The 18,887-nt window shown below is 42.7% G+C and overlaps 1 protein-coding gene across 2 annotated transcripts in view; it reads right to left on the bottom strand.

The window, feature by feature from the left end:
- Positions 1 to 1,643: 1,643 nt before the first annotated feature.
- The window catches only part of daam1a (dishevelled associated activator of morphogenesis 1a), a 157,558-nt gene continuing 140,314 nt past the window's right edge, over positions 1,644 to 18,887 (bottom strand). Inside the window, exons 2-26 of one of the 2 annotated variants that reach the window (XM_070978921.1) lie at positions 13,073 to 13,289; positions 12,865 to 12,954; positions 11,813 to 11,884; positions 11,478 to 11,572; positions 11,156 to 11,375; positions 9,756 to 9,869; positions 9,349 to 9,459; positions 8,879 to 8,982; positions 8,727 to 8,793; positions 8,491 to 8,608; positions 8,248 to 8,386; positions 7,552 to 7,610; positions 7,000 to 7,187; positions 6,504 to 6,752; positions 6,233 to 6,340; positions 5,850 to 5,947; positions 5,290 to 5,374; positions 4,649 to 4,755; positions 4,237 to 4,325; positions 3,854 to 4,022; positions 3,461 to 3,568; positions 3,108 to 3,168; positions 2,857 to 2,991; positions 2,320 to 2,490; positions 1,644 to 2,006 (exon numbers count right to left, since the gene is read on the bottom strand). In XM_070978921.1, coding sequence (XP_070835022.1) covers positions 1,809 to 2,006; positions 2,320 to 2,490; positions 2,857 to 2,991; positions 3,108 to 3,168; positions 3,461 to 3,568; positions 3,854 to 4,022; positions 4,237 to 4,325; positions 4,649 to 4,755; positions 5,290 to 5,374; positions 5,850 to 5,947; positions 6,233 to 6,340; positions 6,504 to 6,752; positions 7,000 to 7,187; positions 7,552 to 7,610; positions 8,248 to 8,386; positions 8,491 to 8,608; positions 8,727 to 8,793; positions 8,879 to 8,982; positions 9,349 to 9,459; positions 9,756 to 9,869; positions 11,156 to 11,375; positions 11,478 to 11,572; positions 11,813 to 11,884; positions 12,865 to 12,954; positions 13,073 to 13,258 — 3,141 coding nt within the window. In that variant the 5' untranslated portion in view covers positions 13,259 to 13,289 and the 3' untranslated portion in view covers positions 1,644 to 1,808. The remainder of the gene's footprint in view (positions 2,007 to 2,319; positions 2,491 to 2,856; positions 2,992 to 3,107; positions 3,169 to 3,460; positions 3,569 to 3,853; positions 4,023 to 4,236; positions 4,326 to 4,648; positions 4,756 to 5,289; positions 5,375 to 5,849; positions 5,948 to 6,232; positions 6,341 to 6,503; positions 6,753 to 6,999; positions 7,188 to 7,551; positions 7,611 to 8,247; positions 8,387 to 8,490; positions 8,609 to 8,726; positions 8,794 to 8,878; positions 8,983 to 9,348; positions 9,460 to 9,755; positions 9,870 to 11,155; positions 11,376 to 11,477; positions 11,573 to 11,812; positions 11,885 to 12,864; positions 12,955 to 13,072; positions 13,290 to 18,887) is intronic. The other variant, XM_070978922.1, reaches the window with a different exon arrangement.

Consider the following 18,887-nt stretch of genomic DNA (forward strand, 5'->3'; position numbering starts at 1 on the left):
TTCATGGACAAGCTACAGCTGCTTGGAAATACAGCAGCATCCAATGACCAAGCCTTGTTTGGGGACTGTAATTCTGCTGTTTAGCCTGTACACATTTCAACAGATAATACTGATCCTTGGTTGGAGAAATACAATCCTAATTATCTATTTTTAAGGAATGCAGTCCACCCCGTTAAAACAAAGAGTTTTGATAAAAATTATTCTTAATGTTGAAAACGGACACATCAACTTTACAAATGCAACTATTGTACGATATATTTGTGTCAATATTCACAATCTGTTGTCTAGAATGGGTGGAGTCTGAGTAGTGTGTGACAGACAGCAACAAACACTTGACTTGTGAGTGCAAGGAAGCTGTCAGAACTTTAATATTGACAGTTACTAAATTATCCAATGTTGAAAGTTGGGATACACACACACACAGACAGAACTGATCAAAGCAAAGGTGTGCAGTCTCACAGAGGGATGGTGTGCAAATGGACAGGTGATATTCTAACACGATAAGCTGTCAAACATATACTATCTGAGATACATTTTGTTACTTTTCTCCTCTTTCACTGTCTTTGTCCCATGAATAAAACATAAAAACACTTGAGATCAGTCAAAGCAGACTGAGATTTGGAAGGGCCTTCCTCAGTTAGTATGATTGTACAACAAGGCAACAAGGGACAGTTGTGCTTCAGGTCAGTACATTAAGATACATGGAACATAAATCGCACTGTGGGAGCATGTGTCCGTGGTTTCAGACAGCTCAGTGTTGTCTTTACCAATGACATAACACGGTCCAGGTTCTCAAGAAACTGAGACATTCTAAATATACCGCAAACAAACAAAAACACACTTCATCCATGTCAAATTTATCCAAAATCATGAATTTATGCCACTCATGGTCAATTATATATTATGTTATACTGTGCAAAATATCCTTTACAGACACATTTTGAACATGGGAAAAAGCAAAACATACTGTTAGTCAATCATCATCATCACATTCATTCTTCCTGTGCGAGAGTCGACTCAAAAACATGGTACATGGTTGCAGCCACACTTATAATACACACACACACACACACACACACACACACACACACACACACACACACACACACACAAATTAAAAGTTTAAGTAGTGCAAGTTGAACTTATACAGGAAAACTTTGGGGTCTTTTTGTCTCGACAACTGCAGTTTGTTTGTTTGTTTGTTTGTTTGTTTGTTTGTTTGTTTGTTTGTTTGTTTGTTTGTTTGAAATACACTTCGCTTTCTGTCAGGCAGCGAGATTAGAACATGGATGTCAATATACGTCAGAATAACAATTTGCACTGGAACAGTTTCTTGGCAAACGACAGTCACTGCGTGCAGCTTCCTGGAGGCTTGTGACGTTGGATGGTAACCAATCAGAGAGGCCAGCCATTGAAATGTCCTGTATCTGTAACTCGATGGGAGCGGAGTCAAAGTTATTTGTCTTCACTCCCCAAAGGTTGAACTTTTCCTTTGAGTGCTCGCCGTATGAAGCAGTTTATTTTCTCAGTTGTGATCTCATCACAAATGGCTTAAAACATTATTAGCAACCAAATCATCTTCTCAGCCGTGGCCCTCCACTGTGCCAAAGAACAGTGGTTGCACTGTGTCTGTGTACTGTATATATGTGTCCGTATGTGCTCTGTATACAGCCGTGACCTTTAAATCAGAATGTGGATTTCAGTGTAAATGCTAACTCTGTGCCTGGCACAGTGTCCCTGAGGCATTCATGTGTTCCAGCAGAGCTTTCACAGTCTCAGTGATGTGCTGCTGTCCGTAAAGTGTCCTGTTACTGGTTCAGCTTTGTAACTGGTCTCTCTCGGCTGCTGTCCACCAAGTTTTGTTTGCGCTGTTTTCTGCGGTTCATTTTGGACAGATCCTTGTCGAACACCTCTCCGGAGCGCAGAGCAGACACCAAGTCATCAAACTCACCGCCGCCCTCTTCCTCATGTGCTTTCCTCGCCTTCAGCTCCCTCTCTTTCTTCAGCTGGAGAGGAAGAGAGAGAGAGAGATTATGACAGAATGGATGTCTGGGGTTCATTTAGCATCTTTGATGTACATTCATCATGCATGAGGTCATCATCAGAGTATTTAGAAACAGGGAAAGTGGGCAATGTCCGTTACATAAGCTCCACATTTTGTAATGAATGCGTGCTTACTTTTCATTTACTTAACTTCTATGTAACAGACACCTGGTAAAGAACGGTCCAGATATGCTGTATATTCTTTCAAATGACTGATTTTCACATGTCTGCCTAGTGTACATAACCCTCTTATCTGAGCCCATAATGTGTTCTAACCTGTGCCTCCATGAGTGCCCGTCTCTCCTCTTCCTCCTTGCGTCTGGCCATGTTCTCGTTGTCCTGTTTGGCCTCTGAGAACGCTGTGAGGAAAGTTTCGAAGATCCCAAAGAACCCGTCTGGCTGCAGGTTGGACAGTTCTTCTCCAAAGTATTTCAGTGCCTTTCCAAACTTCAACAAAAGACATGATGGGTGAAGCTGGTTATCTGGTCACTCGCTCCACAAGGATACAAATGCAGTGTCTTTAAAAGCACAGTTAAGCTGGTATTCAGTTGGTTGCAACCTCAATGCCAGATGCTGCTAAATCCTACAAACTACACATTTAAGTACAGGACATGGTTAGGTTAGCTTAGCTTAGCATAAAGACTGGAACCAGGTGGAAACTGCTAGCCTAGTGATGGCAGTGGAAAGCAACATGTCACTCCCACATCTCCTATAGGTGTTCAGTGTGTTTCAGACTGCTCAGTGTTATGCTGATGTTTTTTGAAGGCAGAAGCTGAAAATGGGACACAATGTGAATCACTTTTGTCCACTCACCACTTCTTTGGCCTCACTGAGCAACTCCTCTACATCAGAGAAGCTGAAGGAGGCCACAGTGATGAACTGACTGACCACAGAGACAAACTTATCTTCAGGACCCCGAGAGGACTGAGCCTGCTGGTACTGCAGCTCCTGTAGAGGGACAAACACACATCGGACAGACATGCAGTCAGACTGATGTACAGACACACTCATTTCAAATGTGAATTTTTCCATGGCTGTATATGAAGTCTACTGTGCTTACTCACCGCCTCAACACTCTTTAGGCCAGTTCTCAGACTGCCAATGTCCTTCAGCAACTCTGTCATGCTGGAGAGACAGAGGCAGAGGAAAGAGGTAATGAGCAACATTACAACAAAAAATATGCAAATATGTCTCATTTCACAAGTTTAACAGTTGGACACAAGATGTCTCCCACACTCCATTCTCAGAGTGTATGGCTTCAGGTTTCCACGTCACACTTATGTGGAATATTGGACCAGGATTGGCCTCCAGGCAGTTTGTGACGTCACAAATCATGCTTGCATGGTCTTAAAATCAGGTTTTCAATTTGCACGGAGAAAATTCTTGCTTTCAGATCACATCATGTGTTGGTCCTTACTTGACTTTACTAGCTTCTGGCACATTCTGTAGCTCTTCACTGAGAGCCACCACCTTTGGGTACTTCTTTTCCAGCACAGTGATCATGTAGTGGAGCAGAGTGACATTTCTGCAAACACACCACATACATTTAAACACCAATCATTTATCATTTCTCAGCAGCGTTTAGAAGAAATAGTTTTGACTGGTTCTAGCAGGAAAAGCACAGGTGTCACTTATAACATTACAAAAGAACAGTGTGACAGTGAGACAGCATGAACAATACTAAGACCCTGGAACTGAATTCAGCCATCATTCACTGTGTTAATTGGACCTGTGTTTTTCCCACCATCACATGTCAAAATGACTTCTGTGAAAAGTGCCTATGATGTAGAAAGCCTTGTATGAACTTTACCTGTCAATGCTCGACTTGGTGTCAGCTATCTTGTTGAGACTGGCCACTTTGAATCCGTAGGCATTTCCTCGTTGTCCTTTGTTCATATAGTTCCCAAAGGCCAGGACCACCTCGAGGAGCTGACGCAGTGCCCCGCTCTGTAGCACCTCTCTGGAGGCAAGACTCAGAGCTGAAAGTCAGAAGTGTTCACAGACAGCACTCAGATCAGTATTTAAATATCTCATATCGCCATACAAAACAGGACTTAAAGAAACTTTTAGATAGAAATGTATTAATCCTTATTCGTCACATATATCTTTGGTTCACATGTAACCCTCCTGTCAAACACTGACTCTCAGCCATTGGTTCACTGTGAACTGACGAGCCTCTGGGATAGAAAGTACCTTTGATTTGAGGTTTGACCTCAGCCACTCTTTCAGCAAACTTCTTCTTGAAGTAGAGAGACTGGAGCCTCTGATGATAGTGGTTGATGCTGGGTGAGGACAGAAAATAGACAGCAGCACCGTGAGAGGACTCAAGCCTGATACCAGTAGAGGAGTTCGGACTGATGAGGGAACCTCATACAGTACATTTATTTCAGCTTTCCTGACCTCACAGCTATAAACATGTAAGCAGTTTTCCTGGCTAAGGTTTTAACTTGGGAAGCAAGTGTTGTCCTTTCCTGGGAAACCATGGCCTTCAGGTGTTGTTGGTGGAAATCAAAGGTTAGTCATCTACTGAGGAGTTGAGTGTACAGCCTAAACCAGCATAAACCGGCAGGCTGTGTGTTCAGACGTGCTGCCGTGTGTATTCTACCTGCTCATGTCGTACAGGAAACGATCTGCTTTGGCCATACGGTCCAGCTCATGCTTGTGTTCTTCTAACAGCTCAATGTCACTCTTCTCGGGAACAAACTTCAGAAGCTTCAGACACAGACACACGGACCATGATGAGCGCATTTGATCGGGAAAGGTCCTCATGTGATTATTTATCAGACATGTATGAGGCCAAAATGTTTCGAGACATGCATCACAGTTGCTGAACTGATCCAGTGTTATTAGGATTAGTGAATTAGGCTCCTAAAATCAGTCTAGTCACTCTAGATGTCTTTGAATCATTCCATCGTGTGACGTAGTGAATCAGTACAAACACCAGTTCTCACATTGTCTGCAGGGAAAATGAATTGGGCTTTTCCCTCAGGAACCCTTGATAGCAGACACTCCCCCTCCCACTTACCCTCCCTCTTACTGTATTTCTCAGAGTACTCTTAAAATCGGTAATGGACATGGAGCATGTCCATTATGTCCTCAGATTGTGTGTGTGTGTGTGTGTGTGTGTGTGTGTGTGTGTGTGTGTGTGTGTGTGTGTGTGTGTGTGTGTGTGTGTGTTGCGTGTGTGTCTGTGTGCGTGCGTGCGTGCGTGCGTGAGTTCTTTTATGTATGCGCATGTCTTGGCACCTGCTCCAGCATGTCTTTGGGTAAGTCTTCTTGTTCATCCATGCTCAGGATGGCATAGCGGATCTCCTCATTGGTCAGCTTCAGCCTGAAATTGAGATATTATTATTATTATTATTAATATTAATATTATTATTATACAGGGTTTTAAAATGAAATGGAATTCCTGGTGCAGTGCATTAAATGGACCCTGTGTTATATTTTGAAAGCAATCTCTGTCACAGCTGTGACTGCAGTGTGGTGCGGTGGGACAGAGAGTCTGAGCAGCCTGGTTATATTATTCTCTGAGAATGACTGAACCTAAAGCAGACTGTGGAGGACTTCAGGTGCACAAGATTCACAGAGTGATGTTCAGACGGCTTTTTCTACGGTACGAAGCAACATAGTGCTGCGTGTGCCCTCCACAGTGTGCCGTCGCTCTGTGGTGTTTATTGTTCATACATTTCCTTTTTGTCTGTTTGGGTGATGTTTTATTCTGCTGTTGATTCTATGAGAAGTGGAAGCGTAGTATAATCAGGCTGCCAACAGCTAGAGTCTTAATATACGACTCTACACACACTGACCGTGAGAGCAGAATGTTACAGTTCTGTGCTCGGCGACCATCGATTACTGACAGCTCCTTTACTTTTTTGGCAAAAGTATGGTCATCCTCAGCAGTCTTCTGTTAAGACACAGAGAAGTGTTAGAATGCAACAAAATACAGCACATGTAACAGAGCTCTGCAATGCCAAGACTGGGAACATGGCATTTAAATCATGACGATATCATTATCTGGAGATAACAAACTCAAGAAGAAAGTAAGATAAAAGAAATCTGTGAATGCAAAGATAGATATGCCGATGACTCAGAGAATTAATGAACATGAAATAAGAGGCAAAAGAGAAAGTTCTAGTATTGCTGGAGGCATGGCAGGGATGACGCGCAGTGTCAGTGTGTGATGTGTTACTTGTGGCTTCTGGTAAGCTGAGAAGGTCTTCTGGAACTCCTCCAGATCCAGAACTTTGAACACCCTCAGATCATCGATCTCTTTCCATATGGTTCCTTCTATCTTGTTCTGAAACAAACAATATTGCAGCTTGTCAACATAATGTTAATTCAAGGTCCAATGAATATATGTCTTCCAGAGAGACCATTTCATCACAGAAGACTGTCAGATACAGCGTGCAGATTTTCAGCATTATGTTAGAATTGACACAGTGTTAAAACAACTTGTGTACCTCAGGAAGTTTGCTCCAGTTGAAAGACTTCAGTGGGTTTGATGGCTGAGGAATATTCTTCTTCTGGGCAGCTCCTGGTGGAGCTCCTGGAGGAGGAGGTGGGGCAAATGGAGCCATGCCAAAAGCTGGTGGGCCTCCTGGGGGAGGTGGTGGAGGGGGAGGAGGAGGAGGACAAGGGATGGACAGGACGGGAGCAGGAGGAACTAAACTACCAGGAGTTACAGGAGGTCCTCCTGGAACACCGGAGGTCTAGGAAGAGGAGAGAAAATAACTTCACCAAACAAAGATGGAGTCATCATAGAGAAACAGATGACTGAGACATGAGGGATCATTGTGACGCTGGGCTCTTACAACTGTCAGAAAATGATAAAAACCATCTGGTTTGTAGATCATACATTTTAGCACAATATTCCACAAACTTGTCTGTATTGCTACTGTGTGTGTCGATGTCTTTCCTCTCCCCCAGATAAATGTGTGTGTGTGCTGGTGAACATACAGCGCTGAGCTGCTGCAGCCGAGCAGACAGCTCTGCCACTTGGAGTTTGGCTTGCTTGTGGTCGTTGCTCTCTCGCTCCAGTTTGTCTTTCATCTTGCTCAGCGTCGCCATCATGTCTTCTTTCTCCTTGTTCTTGGCCTCACACTCCCTCTCTTTCTTTTCAAAACGCTGCTGTAAGTTGTGATGTTCTGGAGAGGAAAGAAGGCGAGTCAGCTTCAGGGACTCACAGGAGGGTGTTTGTCTAAGAGCTGAGTCACTTGATGAGTGAACGAGCATCTTGACTCACTTACCATGACTCAGTTGCTTACATAGTGAAATTAGCAAAACATGTACTAAGCATTTATTTCCAGTTGATCAAGCCAGCAAACCAGATTTGGAGTGAATTAATTAAAACAAACAGATGTGTCATTGTAATTTAGATTATTCTTTGCACATGTTGCCCTGCAGTCAAATATGCATTAAAACACACCAGTCTGGCCAGTCTTTCCCCTTTGCTGTAGCAGGATGCAAAATTCACAGTCATATATAGTGCGTGCAAGTGTGTGTGCTTACCTTTTCTCATCTTATCAGCTTGTTCTTTCCATTGTTTGACCTCGTCCTCTTTGACCAGCCTATAGAAACAAACATGCACACACAAACAAGACTGAAAGAAGTTTTCCAATCATGATTTATTCCTACATCTACACACACACACACACGCACGCACGCACGCACGCACGCACGCACGCACGCACGCACGCACGCACGCACGCACGCACGCACGCACGCACACACACAGGCTGGAGATGGAGGGTTTTGAGTCTCCTCTTACCTCCTCTTTTGAAGTCACATCATTTATTGTATAGTTATAGTTATAACACATTGTGTTACAGTACAGTTTCTGAAACATGTCTTTATGCTACGCTGACAATTATGTTGCATGTTTTTTTTATAGCATTTAATCAAAATTACAAAAAAAACTATCTTTTTGTTTGCGAAATGTTCACTTCATGCAGTTATTTGACTTGACTGTGTCAACATTAAGAGGTGTTAGATTGGTGTAAGTTTATGGTTCATTATCCAAGTCAATCAAGATTTTGTAGGATTACTGTAAGAACTATAATAAAACTAAACCTTGTCTTGGCTGAATGTGATGTGCAACAATAAACTGATCTCAGAGAGCAGCAGTATTCCACTGCTTCTGTTTCAGTATCATCTGTGGTCATCATCAGCACTCATGCCCCAAAGTTAGGAACCCTGGAAACTTACATGCGTACAATATTTTTAACGTTGAAGTCCTCCAGTGGCGCGACATCAGGGTTTTCACCTTTGTCTGTCTGCAGAACCAGCTGCTGAACTATCCGGTCCAACAGCGTCCAGTACTGCAGTGTGGTGCTGCTCTGCTTATCTGTACACAGACAGAGAGGAGTGCTGTCAGAGATCATTTCATGGCAGTTATACTAAAACATAAACAGGCAAACTGCAGATGAGCAGAGAGACAGCCGGTCTTACATGGCATCATGAGACAGTGCTGCAGTGTGGACAGGAGGTGAGGGTAAGCTTCAGTGTGGTTCAGTTTCTTCTTGATCAGCTCAAACATCTGGCTGGCACTTTTAGTTTCTATGTGGACCTGAGTCAGCATACCAAAAGACATTCATCATCACCTTTAGACGACTTCACACATGTGATTTCTAAAATAAATGGAATGCAAGAGACATGCCGATGCAAGTGTGTTTTATATGACTTACTGCATCGAAGCGTTTGGACATCAGAAGCTCGTCTTCATTCCTCAACATCTCAAAGAAGTCCAGATGTCTGGAAACAACAACGTATGCATCAAATGAACTCAGCTCCAGGGCTTGATGGTGCAAAATGCCAGCTGTGGGTGCACCTCATATACCTGTCCAGGGTGGCATTGTCATGGGAGTGTAGTTTGTCAATGACCGGCTGAATGCCCAACATCAGAAACTCATAGCGCAGATGGATCCGGAACTCCAGACTGGTCTGAAAATACACATATGCAATACACAATGTCATCATATAATGAAGAGATCACATTCATCTTTTTGGTGGACCACAGTGAAGGTAGGACAGGTAAAAAAAAAAGATATATATACATGATATTTTATGAGTTATTCATATATTTTGCATGTACAAAATCTAACTAAAGCTGTCAGATAAATGTCGTGAAGATGTAGTGGGGAAGTCAGAAAGATGCCAGTTATCCTTTAAGAGGATACAGGCTGGAGGAAAGTGAGTACAACAAAAATAAATCACATCATGCTTTCAGCATCACAGAGCAAGTCCCAAAGGACATCTGAGACATAAACTGATGATGTGTAGAACAGAAAAGACAGACAGACTCTTCACCTCTCCTGCTCCCTGACTGAGCACAGCATTGATGAAGGACATGATGGCAGTCTTCAGATTCACTTCGTCTCTGTAGCGACCTGTGGATCTGTCCAGGTCTGACAGCAGGGTCTGCAAGCAGAACAGAGAAGATGCGAATGAAACCTTTGTTTTTCGTGTTTGTGTGGATGAACGGCTAACAGGAGAACAGGAGAGGCGTCAGCATGTTGCTCATCCTCTTTCTTCTGCAATGCTGATGCAGCCTCTGGTGGGCTGTGGTATGCTAACCACATCTGACATCCATCATATATTTAAAAAGGGATGGCATACTTTAAGATGTGTATTTACTGTGGAGAGGTCTGAGCCACACTTGCATCGTCCCTTGCAGAAAAAGAAACAAAGCATAAATTCACAGAGTGAAAGCAGACCTGGAAGCGTGTCCTCTCTGAGGCAAATTTCTGGAAGTGCAGCATGGCCTCTAGTACTTTCCTATGGCCTCCTGGCACCAGACACACTGCCCCGAGGATCTCTAACACTGCAACCTGAGCAGAGAAAGGAGAAGGGTCGGTCAGAAATGAAGAGGAAGAAGTATTTACTGGGATACACCAGATCAAGTTTTATTCTTAAAACAAAGTCATGAAAGCCAAAACAAGAATATATCATCTCAGTGTCAGTGTATCCTCTCTGATATGATGATGATGTCCTCAGGCTAAAATGCTACGAGCAGTACAGAGGTCATGGTGTCTGTTGGCATCCTGTCATAACCAGTGAGGTCTTTTGGCAAACTGATGGATAATCTGTCCACCTCATTAACAAACAGCAGGATTCTGTTGTGACTGATTGGGACCCTCCATTTCTGACAAAACAAAAGCAGACAGCAGCATACAACGAAAACGACTGCAAGCTTCAGTATGTATCAGACAATGTTTCTCCTTGCTACTCTTTTCTTGTACATTATCATAACTTTGAACAAATTTTGTCTCAATATAAGTTTGTAAAATGTGTATTAAAGTATAAAGTACATATATCCTGTACAGGTTTACAGCCTAGTTTAGTCTATTTTTGTGGTCTTAATGTGCCTCCTTGATATCTTTTTTGTGTCTCTCAGGTCGCTCAGTCTCTGCTGTCTTTTTTGTGTCTCTTTCAGGTCTTTTTTGTGTCTTGTTCAGGTCTTTTTGTGTCTCTTTGCTGTCTTTTTTGTGTGTCTCTCAAGTCTTTTTGTGTCTCTTTGCTGTCTTTTTTGTGTCTTGTTCAGGCCTTTTTGTGTCTCTTTGCTGTCTTTTTTGTGTCTTGTTCAGGCCTTTTTGTGTCTCTGCTTTCTTTTTGTGTGTCTTCAGGTGTTTTTGTGTCTCTTTGCTGTCTTTTTTGTGTGTCTTCAGGTCTTTTTGTGTCTCTTTCAGGTCTTTTGCATCTCTTTCAGATCTTTTTGTGTCTCTCTCGGGTCTTTTTGCGTCTCTTTCAGATTTTTTTGTGTCTCTCTGCTGTCTTTTTTGTGTCTCTTTCAGGCCTTTTTGTGTCTCTCTGCTGTCTTTTTTGTGTGTCTTTCAGGTCTCTTTTGTGTCTCTTTGTGGTGGTTGTTTTGTGTCTCTTGTGGTCATTTTTCTTCTCTTTATAGTTGTCTGATGGACTTTTTCAACAGAAACATTAACAGTCACTTCACACAGATGGGACCTGGGACCAGTCTGTCCAGGGAACAGTCCATGTAGGATGGTGCCCAATTTCAAACCATCTGTATTCACCATCCCTCTCAGCATCTAATAAACCTGCTTCATAATTGTAGAGAAAGTTCCAGACTGAGTGATTTGCTGTGTGTGTTGCTTGTGTGTACCTTGGTTTTGATGTTTTCGGTGGTGAGACTTTGTGCGATAATATTAATGCTCTCACAGTGACCCAGGACATGAGCTCTGCCCTGAGAGTTGTTCATCAGAGCTTTGATGCAGCCGATCAGTGAGGTGTGGATCTGAGACTCGGTGGTCTCATAGTCCATCGACTTGAGGAAATTCAGGACACAAGACAGACCGTCCAACTCAATGAACCGCGTCACAAAACTGGGGGAGATGAATCAGAACGGCAGGCTCAGGTTATTCTTTAGGTGACCAGCTTTGGGAAATCTCAACAGAGTAACGTGTGTGCGAGAGCTGGAATTGAACCTCATTGGCTGAGTCCTCAGTGCTGTCTTTAGGTCATCGATGATCTGATGCCTTCCCTGCTCTTCATCATCCTCCAGTGACAGCAGAGTCTTCCTCTGGGGAGAGAGAGGTGAAACAAAATAGTTCCTCAAGCTATCACTTTGGTGGTTTATGTGATATGAGCTGATAATAAGGTAGAAAAAAGTGCAGTGTCATTTAAAGTAACATTATTATTCAAAAACAAATATACCCTGAGAAAAAAACATTCATATGAATTTTTTTAAAAAGGTAACAGAGCTAAATCTGTGAATACGCAGAAACAGCAGGATGAAATCAGACTGCAGAGTGTTACTCACAGCGGCCATGGACCTGAGCTGGTCAATATAGTACTCTGGCCAGCTGGTTGCTCCTTTATTCTCCTCTGCCTCCTGAAATACACACACACACACACACACACACACACACACACACACACACACACACACACACACACACACACACACACACACACACACACACACACACACACACACACACACACAGAGGTCATGCTCATGGGTAGATAACACATTGATGTGTCATATGTCACCTATTAGACTCCCATATATCAAAAGAGAGACTGGCAGCTGCTCCAATAAATGCCATGGGAATCTTTCAGTTTAAGATTGTTGTCAAATTTACACAGGATGGGTGCATAATTCCAGTCACAGTGTCAAACAACTACCTGCAAGTAACATCATAGATAGATACAGCTGTGCATTGTCATCACAGACTACTGGAAATATGGACGTCATGATCACACATTTCTGAAGGGATATTTTGAAGCTTAGATTGTGATTGTTGTCAATCTTTGTTTGTTACTGAAGCTGGAAAATCCCATTTTCACTAGCCAGGACACTGCTGTCTGTTCTTCAGGTGAAGACTTCAGTTTGCCTCAAATGAAATATTTGTGTCGGTCATCCTATTGACATGGGGGGCCTGAAAATGACAATGTTTGTGTCTGTCTGAAGCTGAAAATCCAGCATTTACACCCACTTCATGCAGTCGTTGACACAGGTGAGGAAGTAAGCAGAGTTTGAACTGTCAAACTCCACTTTAACCATCCGCTTCTGTCACTCGACGACTGCAGCACCAGCAGCGTCCACTAGGAGAGGCTGTCTGAGACGTGAGCCATGAGCTCCTATCATAATATTCATAGGTTCATTGCTCACGTCTCTCTCAGATCTGACTTTTCAGTGTGGCCATATAGAACAGGTACAAACATTTTAGACGTGCTCGGACAACACTTCGTATAACACAGTTCATTTAAGGCAGACTGAACTCGTAACCCAACAGAGCCGCTGCCCAGGAGCTCAGGGTACATAAACTGCCATATGCTGGCTGTTATAATAAACTGAAAAATCTTTACCATTTTCTTACTACAGTAGATCTGCCACTTCTTCTCTGCCGGCAAAGCAAACATGGCAGCTCTGTGCTCCTCTGTGAGGTCCAGTTCATCCTGGGAAAGACCACAGAAAGGACAGAGAGGGAGAATGAGGGAGAGAAGAAGAGAGACGCTGAATGATTCTGAGTGTTTGTTGCTCAGAGTTTGATCACTGGTCTGGTTTTGCACTCACCACCAGCTCAGTGAACATGGAGTCCAGCTCTTGAGGGGGGGGCATGGGCAGGGTGGGCTCCAGTGCGGGGACACTGTTGATGTCATCATGGCGGTAGATGATCTCTGGTTGGTCGCTTCCTTTGCAGCAGCAAGAAAAGAGGGAGGACAGGCTACGTCCCTCGGGCTGCTTCACCCAGGACGCCATGGTTACAGCGGGACCTCACCCGAAGTATGGACTGAGGAGGAAGATGAAGACTATCAATCAAATATTTTCCTACTGAATACTATTAAATGAGCATAAACATTTATTGGCTTCCACACCCACAAAAATGCCTCTGTCATTGTTTAGGCTGCACAAACACTCGCCTCCTGTCCATCAACACCAACACCATCAAAACACACACATGTGCAAATTAAGGCAATGAGGCGCACACGAGTTCAGTGTGGTGTGATCAAGAGGCCGGGAGCAGTTCTCACTCCCCCTGATGAGTCATGAGGTGTGGCTCAGCGCGCTTCCAGCACAGTCATGAGTCTGATCATTTATTTAAGGATTTGATTTATGACAGAAACAGCGCTTTGGTATGTCGCACCACACGAACAGTTTCAGTGGAGCAGTGAATAGCAGGTGCACACTCCCTCTCTGACGCAGCCACGAAGCATCTGCAGATGGTACGGCCTCAGAGTCACGATGAATACATCGTTCTATACATTTCTTTGGAATAGTAATGCACGTCACAATGCTTTATGATGTGTTTTATACAACATTGTGGTTATATATACAGAGATATTCTACATTTAACATAATGTTACACTATCTTTATGTTCTTTAGTCGTTGAGAGATTGTCACCAATATCTCTCTTAAAAGCTCATCAGCAGACTTTAAATCCTGCTCTGACAGACTCTGTTTCTCAGAATTACAATCAGCGACTGCATCTTTGGACTTTCAAAATGTGCTCTCATCAGCCTCTGTTGTTGCCAGCAAACTGACATTGTGTCACTGTAAAGGGGTTGAGTCAATGAGCTGTGTGATATAAAGAATTCACAAAGGTGTGATTGAGGACAGGCTTTCACAGTGTACTCTGTTTATACATCGTGTTGGTTCTGTGATCTTTGACAGCTTGCAGCTCAAACTCACGTTCTGTGTTTTTAGATGTTAGCGATGAGGCAGAAACAATAAAGGGTGGATGCGAATTTGCACACTCATAGAAATGTAATTTATTTTTTTACTGTGCTGTACATGTAGGCCTACACTATTTTCCCACAATGCAATGCACAACAGAGCTCCTCACAGCTGCAAGAATTAAACATAAATCACAGATGGTGGTGGGAGAGCGACATAAAACCTCAGAAAACCAAAAATAAGTGATCAGATATTTGAAAAACCGGCAAATGCAACTGACAGTGACATTCTAGTCCCAAGTCAGTTTATGTATTGACACTGATTTACAATCTGGTTTAAACAGGGGATGCTGATTAATAACTGGCTCCCCTCTCAGTGCGTAAAGTTCAGAGTTAGCAGTAGAGAGCAGACTGGGCTGACAGGCGGTTCAGGAGCGACAGGACGGTTATGTGAAGCATGTTGATTTGATAGACAGGCAGCCAGAGGCACACCCTCTGCAGGAGGAGTGTACTGATCAAGCCGACTGATGCTAAACCAGATTCAGTGTGAAGATTTCACGGCTTTTAAATGAAAATGAAAGTCTGGGAAAGGCATGTCTCCTAAAAATGACAGTTATATCAGTTATATACAACTAATCTGCAACAACAAATTTGTTTTGAAGGATATATAATGCTGATTGAGTTATGTTTGCATTAACATAATGAGGAAATGTTGATGTACGTCCATGGCAAGTGGGCATTATTCAGCATTCAGCTACTTAGGCACTGACAGCACTTGGCTAATGTTAGGGAAAGGTCATGGTCATGTTAATACAGGAGAAGTCAGCAGCAATCACAGTCTCCCTCCAACGTTAGCTAAGGTGCTTTTGTTGCCTAAACCTGACCACAGTCTGGATGTGAACTCCTGAGGCTTGAGTCACAGTCCTGCACTGTCTACACCTCCATCCTCCCTCACTGTGACTGTGCAGTGCTTCATTCACTCAAACAAACGCTGACTGATTACGTCTGTCAGCACAATGTAATTCTAAATGCAAATTAGTTGGATAGAAATGGAATTTCTACGAGACAAGGTTGCTGCTGGGTACAATTACCCATGAGGTGCGGTTAGGGCTGGAGCGTACCGTATACCGACACAACAGTGTGGTCGTGATAATGTTCATATAATGTAAGAGCTACACTTATCAGCACAGTTTAAACAACTATTACATCATCTCTGTGAAAAAGATATGAGATCTGATTTAAATGCTGAAGAGAGCGGTTTTTAATTTCCCCCCTCATGTAGCTTTTAGATTGTTACAATCATCTCTGTCCACTTTTGACAGGATCACATAGATTGTATGGATCATATCACCACAGTCTTTTAGATGTGTATCATTTTATACAGTTTACCTCAATGTTTGGGAGTGTATCTATGTTCCCAGGGTCCAATGTTCTCCAAATTAACCTCTGGGTCAAAATCTTGACCCTAATAACATACAACATAGGACTCTTCATCACATTCTCATGACGTGTTACATGAATGTGGGGAACACAGGACTCATGGGAACGTAGGAATGATTCTCAGAATATAAGGGGGAAGCAGAACAAGCCACCTAAAATACAACCTTAGGGTGGTGTGACAGTTCAGGGGATGTGCGCTTGCTTTTCATCAAAGTGAAAGTTTCTTATACAAACCAAACAAATTTAGGTTCATCAGTGTCACTTACGACGCTGCCGTTGCTGCCATGTGGTGGTCGGTAGCATCAATAACTCAGCAGTGATGATTGGTTCAGTGGTAGATAAAGTTTGATAGTTGTCACTGTGCCTTTTACATGCAGTAACTGCCAAAGTAATTCAACCACTTTTGTGAGAACTAGCAGCTGTAACTATAGGCTAGTGTTCAGTAACTGCTGAGTATGTCACATTTGACCCACTGCTCATATGAAAATGCTCATTACAGCAGTCTTAAGTAAAAGTTCTCCACATCAAGCAGAATGGTTCCTGTCAATTCATGACATTTTTACTAATACATTGATATCCAAGCAACATTTCAGTGTTGCAGCTGCTGGAGGTAGAGATAATTTGTACTTTCTACAAGCTGTTTGAGCGTGGAAGGTTATTCTTCAAATAATCTGAACTCAACGTCCACCATTGAGCTTCTTCTGCAGCTTTAAACTGCATCTCACAGTCTTCATCAGCAGATGGAGTTCGCTGGTTGTCACTGAATTGGTTCAATTGTCATTGTGTGACTTTCAGTGTTGACCTTCAGTCTCATAATACGTGGCAGTTTGCTGATGAGGACTGTGAGCTGTGGCTGAAAGCTCAGAGAAAAGCTTGTTAATATTATTTTGTCAAACTTTATAAAGTACACAGTTATATATACAGTTTTACCAAGTGCACTGTATCATCATTTATAAGGTCATCATAAAGTATGTCTTATTTGTAAAATAACTTGCAACTATAGCTGTAATTAGATGAATATAAGCATGTTTTTCCTTTGAAATGTACTGAAGTTATAAGGTAAGAGGTATAAATTAGCATCAAATGGAAATACAGAAGTTAAGTACATTGGAAGTGCACAGTTAAAGTACAGTACAGTGATTGCACCTCACTATCACTGGATATTACTACAGTAGATTTTTTTCAGTCTTTGCTGTTGATAGAGAAAATGTCCCCACAGACATTGATTTCAATGAAAAATGCTGTATGTATTCCATCCCAAAGTGTTGGACAGATGCACTCACCGAACGGCTGACATGATTATACTTCAGCCCCACAAACAATAGACACACACACACACACACACACACACACACACACACACACACACACACACACACACACACACACACACACACACACACACACACACACACGAATAAAAGCACAGGGACTCTTCCAACTGTGCATGCTGATGTTTACCACTGCTCACTGTCAACGTCACGTAAATGCTTTTACATGCACATCAGTGGCTGCTGCAGGGTGCTAATAATGATCAGTGTGTGTGTGTGTGTGTGTGTGTGTGTGTCCATGTTGCATATAGATTAATGACAGAGTTATGCTCAGATGAAGCAGGCAGCTCAGAGTTTGCAGGGTTTAGTCAATGGTTTATGGATCCCTGGAGAGAAAGTGTGTTTTCAGTCAAAGGTCAGTGTCAGTGACAGAACGGCAGCGCTGGAGTTGCAAGGACAGATCAGCCAGTAAATGTTTGCTAGAGGTTGTTCTTTCCCACCATGAATGGGTGTTATTGATGAGGCTCTCTCAGTATCTGTCACTGCTGATGAGGCACTTTTAAATAGCTTCATCCAATTTATGCGGTAGTGAAAACCTGAGGACCAACCAAGAGCAGGTCTGTGATTGGTCCTAATGCATAAGATGAGGCTGGTGTTATTAGAAGAAAGTTGGGATGCTGTGTATAACCCAAATAAAAACCAAATGTGATGATTTGCAAATGCAATCATGTGTTCACAAAGTGGTGAACCTCGCTCCATCCTCGCTTGTGAATGACTGAGCCTTTCGAGAATTCCCCCTTCATACCCAATCCTGATACTATCACCTGTTACCAATCAACCTGTTTACCTGTGGAACGTTCCAAACAGGTGTTTTTGGAGCATTCCACATGTTTCCCAGTCTTCAGCTGCTCCTGACCCAACATGTTTGAAACATGTTGCTGCATCACATTTAGAATAAGTAGATATTTACAAAAATCAATGAAGCTTTTCCCCAATTTCTATTCCCATTTAATTTCATTTTTAATGATAGACTAAAGCACAGGTCTCAAACTCATTCCACAAAGGGCCGAGTGGCTGAAGGTCTTCTTTCCAACTAAGCAGGAGCACACCAGACTTGACTCATTTCATCAGCTGATCTCAGTCTTCAGACAGCTGATTGGTCAGACTGCGTGCTTTTGATTGGTTGGAGGAAAAACCTGCAGCCACACGGCCTTTTGTGGAATGAGTTTGAGGCGCCTGGACTAAATAATACTTTCAATGTTCATTCAAAATTGATCACAACTGTGTAAGTGTTGTGTTTACAGACTCCTTAACAATGTAATCTTTAGCTACCACTTCCTGACATACGTGACGTTTTAAAATTTGAAGCTGAGTGATTGGATGTTTCTTGCTGAAATGCACAATAGGAAAGTTGTTTAATCGTGCCTTTGACTTGTTATCGCAGAGCCAGAGCACAGGTGTTCATCTTTGTACTGATGACTCCACTGGGAGTATTGGGTGCCAATCAAAGCCGTTTTTAAGTGCTCCAACAGTCAGTCAGCTCATGTTGTCTATAAAGAAAATCAATTGGACCTTTATTTCCGGAAACTAGGGAGCTAAAAATAGATCCACCCCCTCAGCAACTCAATGAAACTGCAAATGACTCATTTGAACGTGTCCTCATCCTGTCATGAGTGGTGCTTGTTACACCGCAGTGTTGCATCGCCGCTGAATTCCAATACAGGTGTTTTTATACATGCTGCCACACAATATCAGAACTAAATGACAAACATCTGGCTGCTGTAATGTCAGTAGGCATTTGTCATACACCAGGTGTGAGCCAGTAGGTTTCGCAGTTTTACAGTAAAATGCACTTAAATCTTTCTGTTTTATGCACAATCAGCATCTAATTGGCAGCGTTCTGTGAAATCACATGTACGAAGGTTAAATGTTTCTTTTTAACAACCTCATGACGCTTCCACTGTAGCACCAACAAACTTTTATCATCTTCAGTCCCTGCTCTG

The sequence above is a fragment of the Chaetodon trifascialis genome, chromosome 14 (assembly GCF_039877785.1).
Source record: "Chaetodon trifascialis isolate fChaTrf1 chromosome 14, fChaTrf1.hap1, whole genome shotgun sequence".
NCBI lineage: Eukaryota > Metazoa > Chordata > Actinopteri > Chaetodontiformes > Chaetodontidae > Chaetodon > Chaetodon trifascialis.